The 12,958-nt window shown below is 40.3% G+C and overlaps 1 protein-coding gene across 1 annotated transcript in view; it reads right to left on the reverse strand.

Annotated features, from left to right (window-relative positions):
- The window catches only part of DNAH8 (dynein axonemal heavy chain 8), a 337,542-nt gene that overhangs the window by 179,070 nt on the left and 145,514 nt on the right, over positions 1–12,958 (reverse strand). The window contains exons 42-44 of the mRNA XM_060111640.1: positions 10,306–10,530; positions 7,006–7,178; positions 4,766–4,944 (exon numbers count right to left, since the gene is read on the reverse strand). Coding sequence (XP_059967623.1) covers positions 4,766–4,944; positions 7,006–7,178; positions 10,306–10,530 — 577 coding nt within the window. The remainder of the gene's footprint in view (positions 1–4,765; positions 4,945–7,005; positions 7,179–10,305; positions 10,531–12,958) is intronic.

Consider the following 12,958-nt stretch of genomic DNA (forward strand, 5'->3'; position numbering starts at 1 on the left):
TATTATTGCTTCCCCCCACCTACCCCCCCACACACTTTTTCTTCTCTCTCCTTTGGGAATTTCCATTATGTGGATATTGGAACTTATATACCTACCCCTATGGCCCTTACACTTTTCTTTCAAACTTTCCATTTCTTTTTGCAATACACTCTCTTGGCTAGATATTCCAACTCAACAGAGGTTTTTTGTTTTTATTTTTTCTCAATTTTTATTTTCAAGTTCTGATTATTCCAATTGTTATTCTTTTCATAGCAGCTTATTTTTTCTTTAGTTGGTTGTATGTGGTAAATTCTTGAATCTCTCTAAAGCCATTAATTTTAGTTACTTTTGCATTTTCTTTGGTTTCCTCTATTAATCAGTTAAGTGGTCAGTAGGTCTCCTTGCTGTTTGTGAGTGCCTCCTTAATGCCTTCAAATATTTTATGATACTTGGTTATCTCTTCATGTGTGTGTATTTCCTCATTCCAAATGCAAATTCCTGTTTGCAGGATGCATGGCTGCCTCTGGTGATTTGGGGGAAGGGATGAGAGAGGCAGGAGAGCTTACCCTCTGGGTCTGGAGCATGAGGTCTGACCTGGTGCAGTGCTTGCCTCTCTGGCACAAGCCTCCACCTGGCACTGATCTTTGTCAGGACTCCCACTTCAGACCTTTTACATGGAGGAAAACTACTGGAGATAGCCACTTTCTTTTCTTTTTCTCTGCTTTCTGCTATAGTTTTGGCATTCTTGGATTTACCTGGTGCTCTAGTCTGCTTCTCTCAACCATCTTCAACCCTTAAGCCAGGAGTGATCCACAGAAGAACTTTCTCTTTGATTAAAAAGTGATTCTTTGGGTTTAATTTTTTTTTAAGGACAGGCAATTATAATGAATAATATAATGAATACCCATGTACCCACCTATCAAATCTTAACAATTTTGCTTCAGATTTCATCCTAAAGAATAAAATATTAGAACTACGGTTCAAGTCCACGTATGTCTCTCTTGGATCCACACTCCCTCCTTCTACAGAGGTTAACTTCTATCCTGAATTTGATGTCAATGGTTCCTATGCATGTTTTTAAACTACTGCTCCTATGCGTGTATTCACAAATGCTACGTACTTTGCTCGTTCAAAATTTGTTGTGTGTGTATCTATTTTTCTATATATCTATAAAATACTGTACATATACAGTATAAATACATACAGTATATAATCAAATTAATAAATTTGATTTATTTGCTGTTCTCTGAAACAGTGCTACCAACTTACACACGAAGAAGAAGTACCAAGGGTTAGTTTCTACACACCCTTACCAACAGTGGTTTGTCAGACTTGTTGATTCTTACCAATTGGCAAGAGTGAGAATGCTATCCCATTATTGTTTTGCATTTATTAATGATTTGAAGAAAACCTTTCTTTCTGTTTCTTTCTTTCTTTTTTTTTTTTTTTGGTCACGCCATGCGGCATGAGGGATCTTAGTTCCCCGACCAGGGATTGAATTGAACCCCTGCCCCCTGCAATGCAAGCGCAGAGCCTTAACCACTGGACCTCCAGGGAAGTCCGAAGAAAATCTTTCTTAATGCTGGATATCAATCTTTTGTCAGCTATACAGGTTAAAATATCTTCCCTCAGTCTGTAGCTTATTTTTTTTTCCTTCTTAGAGATGTATCACAAAAGACTGTAAAATTATATATATATATATGTATATATACACACACACGCACAACTGACCCTTGAACAACGCAGGGGTTAGGGGCATGGACATTCCACACAGTCAAAAACTGATATATAACTTTGCAGTCAGCCCTCCCAGATCCACAGTTCCACATCTAGGTATTCAACCAACCTGTGATCGTGTAGTACTGTAGTATGTATTTAGTTTAAAAAAATCTGTGTAGGGCTTCCCTGGTGGCACAGTGGTTAAGAATACGCCTGCCAGTGCAGGGCATGCGGGTTTGAGCCCTGGCCCAGGAAAATCCCACATGCCACAGACTAAGCCCGTGTGCCACAACTACTGACCCCGAGGGCCACAACTACTGACCCCGAGGGCCACAACTACTGAAGCCCGCGTGCCTAGAGCCCGTGCTCCACAAGAGAAGCCACCCAATGAGAAGCCCGCACACTGCAAGGAAAAGTAGCCTCGCCGCAACTAGAGAAAAGCCCGCGCACAGCAACAAAGACTCAGGGCAGCCAAAAAGTCAATAAATTAATTAATTAAAAAAATTTTTTCTGTATAAGTGGAACTGCTCAGTTCAAATCTGAACTGTACAATGTATATATATCCAACAGGCAAGTAACTAAAGATAAGAGCTGGATGAGCAATCCCATGGTATCTATTACAGGGATATTCTCTTACCCTGTTTAAATGTATCAATCTTTTCTCTGTAGTTTGTAATTTTTGTATAAAAAGTCCCTTTCTACCCTGAGAACAAAGATATTTGCCTTTATTACCTTCTAAAAGCCATATATGTTTTGCCTACCACATTTAAGTGTTTAATCCCCAGAACTGATTTTTATACATGTTATAGGGATCCAATTTTTATATATGTAGGGATCCAATTTCCCTTGTTAAATATTAATCATCTATGTACCAGAATGACTTATTGCAAAGCTTATCTCTTCATCACTGGTTTTCAATACCACCTTTTCCATATGTCAAGTGTCCCTGGCCTATTTCTGCATTCTCTACCATATTCCACTGGTCTATTTACCAACCCCTACACAAATACCACACTCCATTAATTATGTGCTAAATGATATCTTTCTGAAATTTTCATTTTCTTTTTTTTTTGTGCGTGGTTAATTAAAATAAAATTTATTTTGTGTGTTGACTTCATATTCAAGTGAACTTGCTAAATTCTACTTTCTATAGTTTTGTTGAATTTTCTTTACTGTCTACCATATCATTTGTAAATAACTATATTTTATATTTATTTATTTCCAGTCTTTGTATTTTTGTTGTCGCTATTGTTGTTGTTCCTTACTGCAACTGGGCAGGATACAGAATACAGTGATAAGTAGAACTAACAGTAATGGAAATCCTCATCTTATATCTCATCTCAAAGAAAATGCTTTCAAATTTTCGACAGTATGATGTTTGCTGGGGATGCCCTTTATCAAGTGACCTATGTGGATGGATATCTGGGGAAGAATCTAAGGAATAGCAATCATATGGAGGAGGGAGTGTACTTCAGGATGTTTGGGAAACATCACAAAGGTCAAAGTGGCTGTAGTAGAGAGAGTGAGGGGATAGTATCAGGAAATGAGGTCAGAAGGTCACAGCCATGCAATGGGGAAGGAGCAGGTGTGACTGTATAAAACAATACAGGACCATCATAAGGATTTCGGCTCTTACTCTCAGTGAGGCCAGTGCCCAGCTTTCAGCAGAAGAGTGTCATGATCTGACTTACAATTGGAAGGAACCAGTTTTGAGATTAGAATGGAGAGCACAAGGGTAAACTCAGGGAGACCAGTTAGGAGGCTTATTGGAGTAGCACTGGTGAGAGATGATGATTGGCATGAACTAGGAATGATAGCAGCGGGGATAATAGAAGGTGGCTGGTGTTGGATGTATTTTGAAGGTAGAGTTAATAGTGTTTGCTGACAGTTGGATGTGAGTATGAGGGAAAGAGAGCTGTAAAGGATAAGTCAAAGATTTGTGTGTAAGTATCTGGAAGAATGGAGTGGGTGTTTAGTGTGTCAGGAAAGGCTGAGGAAGAAGTAGATACAGGGAGGAAAGACCAGGAGTTTGGTTTTGGATACAGTGAATCTGGACCTGTTAGATATTTAAGTGGTGATGTCAAGGAGTAGATATCAGTTGTATTATGTGAATCCAGAGTTTCAAAGGTAAGTCTGAGCTAAAGATGTAAATTTGATCATTTAGATAGTATTTAAAGTTTGGGTCTACATGCGATCACCAAAAGAAGACCACAGAGCACTGAGTTCTAAGACTGAAGTGCTCTCTAATCTTTTTTCTTTGTCCATCTGAAACCATCTATCTTTCCAGATATTCTCAAAATTTCCCATCTTGTGGTGCCCCCCCTTCTTTTTTTTTTTTTTTTTTTTGTGCAGTACGCAGGCCTCTCACTGTTGTGGCCTCTCCGGTTGCGGAGCACAGGCTACAGATGCGCAGGCTCAGTGGCCATGGATCATGGGTCCAGCCGCTCCGCAGCATGTGGGATCTTCCCGGACCGGGGCACGAACGCGTGTCCCCTGCATCGGCAGGCAGACTCTCAACCACTGCGCCACCAGGGAAGCACCCCCCACTTCTTGTTTTCTAGTGTTACCATCCTTTAAAAAAATTTTTCAGGAATTCCCTGGTGGTCCAGTGGTTAGGATTCCATGCTCTCACTGCAGAGGGACCAGGTTCGATCCCTGGTAGGGGAACTAAAATCCCATAAGCCACACAGCGTGGCCAAAAATAAGTAGATAAATAAATAATAAAAATCTTTCATTTCAATGGGATTTAATGCAGGAAGGGAAGTCACATGTGTAATCAGTTTGCTATCCTGATCTTATCTCCTCCACCATTGTTTCAGGCAGTAATAGATTCCATTTTCATCATCTAATACACATTCAACTCATGGACTGTAATGCCAGCAATAATACTGAACAATATTAAATTGATGATATCCTGCCATTCTGACCCAGAAAAATGGCAATATCATATGCATCAACCTATATTAATTTTGGTTATGTGGGATACTACCATTTTAGACTTCTATCAGAAAATAACATTTAATTGCAATAAAAATAAATTCACCAAAAATAAGTGTTTGACACTTGCCTTTAAAAATCCTTCCTAGCCCCCTGAAATCCATTTGATCTGAGCAGTTAAACACGACCACATATTTTCCCAAGCATCTTCCCATGTCTTTCGTAGTTTCTGTTTTGCCAGTGCCCGCAGGTCCTGCTGGAGCCCCTCCCATGTTCATTCCCAAAGCCTGTGCCAAAGTGATATAGCATCTGCGAAAGTGAATGAGATAAAGCATTGTGAATATGGGATAACACATGTTACAGTAAAGCACAAGCAAAAGTCCAGTGTGATTGGAATGAGCCTGTTTGTTTTAGAATTTGAGCAGCCCACATAAGAGACAGGCAACCAAACAAGGCTGGAGTATCTGATATTCATTAGAAGTAATACAGTGTTTGCAAAATCAGTCAACTCTGACGTAAAAAACCTGCAGGCCTTCCTTCCATTGTGGTCATGATAAACCCTAAGTCAGAGAACCAAATAAGCAGCAGTGTACTGGCAGATGTTTAACAATGGGCTCTCCAGGAACAAAAATAAATCTGATTTTTTTTTTTTGGCCATGCCACATGGCATGTGGGATTCTAGTTCCCTGACCAGGGATCGAACCCGTGCCCTCTGCAGTGGAAGCGTGGAGTCCTACCACTGTACCGCCAGGGAATTCCCTAAATCTGATTTTTATGTCTGCTGATTTCTGTGGCATAAATACTTCCACCATGGCTGATAACAAGCTACCAATGTGATAGCACAAAACTGGGAAGAGATGCATGACGTTGGCTCTTGCAAGCTGGTACAAGCCAGCTAGCTCCAGCACACCATTGCAAGTAAATCGTTTTACTATTAAATGTTTTGCTCATTTAGACACATGTAAAGAACAATATAATCTGGGCTTCCCTGGTGGCGCAGTGGTTGGGAGTCCACCTGCCAATGCAGGGGACACAGGTTCGTGTTCTGGTCCAGGAGGATCCCACATGCTGCGGAGTGGCTGGGCCCGTGAGCCATGGCCACTGAGCCTGAGTATCCGGAGCCTGTGCTCCACAACGGGAGAGGCCACAACAGTGAGAGGCCCGCGTACCGCAAAAAAAAAAAAAAAAAAAAAAAAAAAGAACAATATAATGAATCTCCTTGTATCCCTAATCCAGCTTCAGTTATATTTACTTCAGATCTAAGCAAACTTAGTAAAGCTTCGTAAGACATGAAGCTTTATATGTAAACATCGATTGAAGGGAAAACACCCTGAAAAATTTACGCTTCGATGGGACTGGGCATATAAAGGGAGGTTGGATGAGTCTAGAGGAGGTTGAAGATATAATTTGGTTGAATCATAATTTTACCTGGAGGCAGCCCTCTTTAAAGTAACAGCAGAATTCATTGTTCTATGACCCAATTTAAGTCAATTCTACAAACGTGTATTGTCTTCTATGCACAGCATATGGAACCAGGTAATTGCGGGACATATAAAGATGAAAAAACCCAGCTCTTGTCTAGTGTCTTATATTGGAAAGAATGGTGAGGGGATCTGCCGTTGACTGATTATTCAGACCTGGCCAAGAAACATCACTTTAGGTATTAATTTCCACATTTGAAAAAACAGGAGACTAAATTAGACCACCTCCAAGGTCCTTTCCTTCTTTGCAATTCTAATGACCCCCTTTATGGTTCTAGAGACATTTGTCCATCTTGCAATCTAAACTTCATTACTAAATTACTCTTAGTCAACAACCAAGAGTGCTTTTATTCTTTTATCTTTTTCTATTTCATAAAAATGTAATGTGTATGTGCATTTAACTAACAAGGATGGTTGTTTCACTGTTAGACTTTGATGAGCTAGCACGGACCCCACACGACAGCAATGCTTTTGTTAACATTTCAAATGCAATTTTTTTAAATTAATTTATTTATTTATGGTTGCCTTGGCTCTTCGTTGCTGTGCGCAGGCTTTCTCTAGTTGCGGCGAGTGGGGGCTACTCTTCGTTGTGCGCGGGCTTCTTATTGCGGTGGCTTCTCTTGTTGCACAGCACGGGCTCTACGTGAGCGGGCTTCAGTAATTGTGGCTCGCGGGCTCTAGAGCGCAGGATCAGTAGTTGTGGTGCACAGGCTTAACTGCTCCGTGGCATGTATCTTCCCGGACCAAGGCTCAAACCCGTGTCCCCTGCATTGGCAGGCAGATTCTTAACCACTGTGCCACCAGGGAAGTCCCTCAAATGCAAATTTAAAACAATTTTAAGCACATGACTTAATTACAAAAATGGAATAATAAAAATGGAGTTTCCTACCTATCTGTTAATGGAGTGATAACAAGACGATCAGTGCATCCCAGAAATTCATTCTGGTAAATAAAATCAACATCTGTAATAGACACCACTGTTTGATCCAAATCTTCTTTAAAGTAAAATCTACTCTGTTTTAGCCATTCAAAATCAGTAACTGATTTGATATGCATTTTTACCTTAAAAACATGAAATACAAAGAGATTAGTACTGCGTTGCAGTAGCATAAAACACAAGCATATGGGCAGTTTTTATTCACTCATTCACGAATTGATTCTCATTCATTTAACATATATTTACTGAGTCCCTCCTTGGGCCTGACACTGTGATGGGTGAACAAAGACAGACATGGTTCCTGCCTTCTGGAGCTGACAGAAGAGGATAAAAGACAATAGTTGTAAAAGTAGTTACAATAAAGTAGGAAAAGAAATGCAGGGTAATGAAATTATGTAGCAAGAAGACCTCACCTAGTGTAGAAGGCCTGAGGGGGATACTTGGAGAAAGAAACATCTAAACTAAACCCTGCAAAAATAGTAGGAATTAGCCAGGGAAATAAAACAGAAGGGGTGATGGAGGTGTGGGAGGGCAAAACATTCTAGATGAAGACCCAGAAGATCTGACTGGCATGTTCAAGAAACTGAAAGAAGTTCAGTACAGCTGAGGCATCCAGGACTCTGGAGAAAGAGTGAGAGCTGAGGTTTCACAGGGCAGAGGAAAGAGGTTGGGCATTGTCCTCATGGCAATGGGAAGCCATGAGAAATGGGAAGGGATTAAGCAGAGAAATGCATGGTCATATATGCACACATGACTTCTTGCACCAGCATTGTGACCAAACCAATCAATCTGCCCAGTCATCAGCTTATACCCATGGGGCAAGAAGTACTGGGCTCCCACCACCATGGATGCAAGAGATAGAAACCAGGTGAGCATGTTTAGGAACAACATCCCACCACCACCACATTCTACAGTGCTTCACGACTTTGCATCAGCAAACCTGGAGAAACCCCAGTCCTGCCCACTCAGGGGAACCAACATAGGAAGTGGCAAGTGGTCCCCTTCACTGCTCCACAACCCAGGGCCCACTTCCAGGTCATTCAACACTAAAAAATGGACTCTGGCAACTGTACAATGCTCAGTTCTCCATCTAATCAAGTCTTCATGCTATTTACCATCTTGCATTTTGTTGTTGTTTCATTGTTTATGATCTTGCTTCCCCCTCCAGTTAAGAATTCCTATCTTCCCTCTTAAAATGCAGTTTGTATTCATCAGCTTAAAAGAGCTGCTTTCAGGTAACATAGTCCAGTATCACCCCCAGGGACTCTGTTTTCTAACACAGGACCCTCAGCCATGGAGATGCGGTCAGCTAGCTACTTTCAACAATCCAATAAGATGGTAAAGAAGGGGTGGAGGAGGAAGAAGTAAAGAAGAATAGCTAATATTTACTGAGTTGTTACTGTACATCAGTCTATTCTAAGCATTATACATGGGAAAATAAAATGCATATATGCTGGCCATGAGATCCCATTTTACTTGGAATGCAAACTGACCATGAGTTCAGTAGCAATTAAGACAAAAAGAAAACAGTTTCATAGTCTTAATTGTGTGTATATTTTCTTTTAAAAAATCCATTCTGTACAGAAAGTAAAGATGTGCTGAACATTTTGATTTTAAAAAGAAATTTCTTCCATGAGACGTCAGCTTTAAGAGTCAGTGAGAGATGTATAGATATCCTCAATAGTACATTCATAGCAGGTATAATAATGGATTCCATATGAACGTTTCTTGAAGTGGACTTCAAGGAAAGCCAAAGTATAATGGTAATTGCAATTCAGTGAAAGCAAATCTGTAGAAGGCCAAAGCAATATGGTCTAAGTATGCGGCTTTTTGATAGTTAGCTTGAACCAGAGAAATCCAAGAACAGTGTTTCCAGAACTTTAATACACATATGAATCACCTGGAAATCATACTGAAATGCAGATTATGGTTCAGTAGGTCTGGTGGGGAGGCTGAAGATTCTGCTTTTCTAACAAGCTCCTAGGTGAGGCCCAATGCAACTGACTGTCATACAACACTTTGAGAAAGAAGGATCTAGATTACAGGGGAAGAGACAGACTACATGTCCTTCAATCTTCAATAAATACAACTTATGTGATCAGAATTTTTGATACAAATTTGAAACAGGTAGCCTGGGATCATAGTCTCTAAAAAAGCACCCCAAGTTGCATGAATTATGTGTCTCTGATGAAGGAAAAAGATGCCTAAAAGATAGATAAAATCAAACAGAATAAAGCAGTGGTAGTTAAAGACAAAACTAGTCAAATGGTGCAATATCAAAGCCACCTGGGGCCCCTACCCCATAATAGATAACTACTGCTCAAGACCACTGGTTAGGGTTCTATTTCCAAAGGGAATTCAAATATCATCCCTCTTACTCCCACCCTGAGGAACTTTGCCCAAAGCAAGCCCATGATGCCCTGTTGGACACTATCAATTGAACAGCCATGAGAGTTCCATGAAGCTTGGTTCTATTCAATCTGGACTTCTTTCACAGTTGGCTCATCTATTGGAAGAGGTAATCTAGAAGACATGACCGCAGGTTGACCCACGAGCTGGATGGACGCAGGCAATTGGAGGCTCCTCATCCCCTTCCCTGTCCTTGGAATGGGCATTCTGCCCACTGTTCCCACAGCGGGGCTGTTTTCAAGGACGCAGCCTTGAGAGAGCAATATGTTGTCAAGACCATCTGGATGGTATATGCGACAGTTAAGGCCTCTATATAAACTAAGAAAATTTTGGCAGACAAATGCAGAGATCTACTCTGCTTGTGGCTGCCCAAGACAAGCCTCATGAGTAAACTTCCTGGCTTATTAAAACTTCCACCTACCAACCTGGAGTAACATGCCTCTCTCTTCAGGCTCTCCTTGCCCTCTCTGTACAGGGGCCAAGTTATGAACTAACATTATCGTAACTCATGACCAAGCCCACCTAAATTATATCACAACCCTGGTTATTGGTTTAATGAAACAATTAGTTCAAATCACATCAGTTGATTCCAGACTTTCAGAATGCCAATGGTGAATATACACATATGATTGTTAAAACTTCCAAATATAGATATTTGTATACAGTGTATAGTTGTCTACAGCTATACAACTATACTGGATAGTTGTAAAAAAGGACCAAGCAGATGGAAGGTTCATATATGTTAAGAAATACATATAATACTTAACTGTTCATTTTTAGAAGCACTAACTTATTAATTAGTATACTAAATTATTTTAAATTAAGAAAAAAATGATACTTTACCAAGTCATCAAAAATATCTCTCTGATGCACATGGATGGTAATTAGAGTTTCAAATTTTACTCTATCAAACTTGCTTAGGTCATGTGTTGTCTGACCAATTAGAGTATTTAGAATATCCAAAAATTTCTGATTGGTCACTTGCATGATTTTCCTGTCATCTTTTGCATTATTTAAAGCCTCTTCTGAATCATGTGTCCACAACATCTGAAGTCCCAGAAGCCCAACCTACAAATCCAGAAGACAAATAAATTTACCAAATATTTAAAGCACATCTGCAATAAAATTTAGTGGTCACTTAGTCACATAAAGGTGAACAGTCTTACTGATTTTAAACTAAAAAAGGGACATGAATTTCTCTACTCTCAAAGTATAAAAACATTTAAAGTTCAAACTATTGATTATTTAATTATTTCAATGTTGATAGATAAATAGCAATTTGAACAATTGCTATGATTTATGGAATTATATGTGCATTAATGGAAGATGCTTGGGAAATTTTTCTACAGAGGGCCTGAGACCCATATACCTTCATATAGTGATTTTTCTTTCTCAAGAAAAGAAATGGAATTAATAGACTACTGTGTATTTTTCTTCAGCAGCATTTTGCAAAGGTTTCTTTGCATCTTCTAAAAAGGATATGCTGCCTCTTTTCTTAATTTCACACTCTCTCTAATATCCATATCTGTACCTACTTCTCTGTCTATATATTTATCTACAAGAGAGAGAGACAGAAAGTGACAAGGGGAAAAGCTTGTCCTTTGTCTCCTGATGAAGGCATAAGGAAACTGTGAGTGGACTGTCACCTTACCTACAATTTCTGCTGCAGAAAAGGAAATAAAAGTGGTCAGAACATGCTCTACCCTCACCCCCTCACTGCAACAATTGTCCCTTTGGGAGCTTTTGTTCATCCCCAGAGTCAAGCAACAGATCCAAGATCATTTGGACCAAGAAGGAATTCCACATCTGGTAGGGGAAGGAAAGTGTGTGAGGGAATGTAGGTACTGCAGGCATGGCATTCGATGTAGGTAAAGCAGGAATAAAACCCTTTACTTATCCCTGCTTCCTTTGGAACTTCAATAATTTTCCTGCTAGAGTAGTGGCCAATCCTGGGGTCTGCAGGTAAAGATACATGAAGCACCTGACTGAGAGGAGTAATGGGATGTAGAGGAAATAGCTGCTGTCAGGAAGCTCCCAAGAGCAAGCAGATTCTCTTTGCACAAAGCAAAGAGAAACAATACAGAAACAGTCGTGTAAGGCTTTCTTGATTTAAAGACAAAACAGACTTGCAGACCCTGCAAAATCACTACATAGAGGTACATTCTAAAAACTGATCTTTAAAATGATAACTATCCTGATATCTCTTGCACCCGTGGCCGCTGGCTTCCCTGTGCATTTGGTACCACTGGGGCTCCCCCAACTCAAGCAGTTGTACAACCTCTGCACTCTGTCCTCACTGGGGCAGACCCAAGTGCTTCAGGGCAGCCCCAGGAGCAGACTCCTGTGGATGGCCCACACACAGAGGTGGGATAAAACCAAAGCTGAACCCCAGGGGTGGGGCGACCAAGGAAGAGGATCGAAAATCTTCCCATTAGCAGCACAAGCTGCAGATTAAATCCCCACAATCAGCTAGGTAGAACCTGCGCCCATGGAATATTTGAGTAGACAATGAGAGTTCCCACATATGAAAACAGTCTAGTGCTGGCAGCTGTGGACTTTGGGGGCAGCACACGCAGGAACTGGGCCAGATCAGAGCCTGAGTGGTCCCCATAGGGCAGACAACAGGTCCAGAGAACAGCCCAGAGGCAGTGGAGGGCCTCTTGGGGAGGTGGAGGTGGGCTGTGGCTCACAGCGGGAGCAAGGACACTGACAGCTGAGATAACATTATTATTGCTATTATTTTTATTATGCTTTGATTTGTTCTGTTGTTTGTTCTTTTTTTGGTTGTTGTTCTTGTTTTGTTGTTATTAGTCTTTTGGGATTTTCTTGTTTTTTAACATATCTTTTATTAATTTTTTTATATATTTCTATTTTTACTTTGCTTTTCAGTTGTTCTGTGCTCTTTTCCCTTCTTTTTCTTTAATGTATTTTTTATTTTTTATATTACTATTTCTACTTTGCTTTGCTTTTCTTCTGTGTTTTTCCCCTTTTTTCTTTTTTAATCATTTCTGTCAGTTTTTGTTTCTTTGCTTTATTCTTCAGTTGGCACTCTGCTCTGGTTTTGTTTTTGGGCTTTTTGTTTCTGTTAGTTTTGGTTTTAATTGTTTGATTTCGTTTTCAGGTTCTTTTGGTTGTCTGGTTGTTCTCTTCCTTTTTGTTTTATTTTGTTCTGTTTTTGTTTCTTTTGTATGTGTGTGTTTCCCTGTTTCTGTTTGTTTGATTTTGCTTTTACCATTTGTCTGGGGTTTCATTTGTCTTTTTTATCTTTTTTTTTTTTTAAATCCCCTTTATTGCCATAATGAGAAACTTGCAGGGTCTTAGTTCCCTGACTGGAAGTCGGCCTGAGCCTCTGGGGAGGGAGCGCTGAGTCCAGGACGCTGGACCACCAGAGAATTCCCAGTCCCAGGGAATGTTAAGCAGTGAGAGCTCTCTAAGAGGCCTCTATCTGAATACAAGACTCCATTCAACTGCCTGCAGCTCCCAGTGCTGGACACCT

This window comes from Mesoplodon densirostris, chromosome 10 (assembly GCF_025265405.1).
Source record: "Mesoplodon densirostris isolate mMesDen1 chromosome 10, mMesDen1 primary haplotype, whole genome shotgun sequence".
Classification (NCBI taxonomy): domain Eukaryota; kingdom Metazoa; phylum Chordata; class Mammalia; order Artiodactyla; family Ziphiidae; genus Mesoplodon; species Mesoplodon densirostris.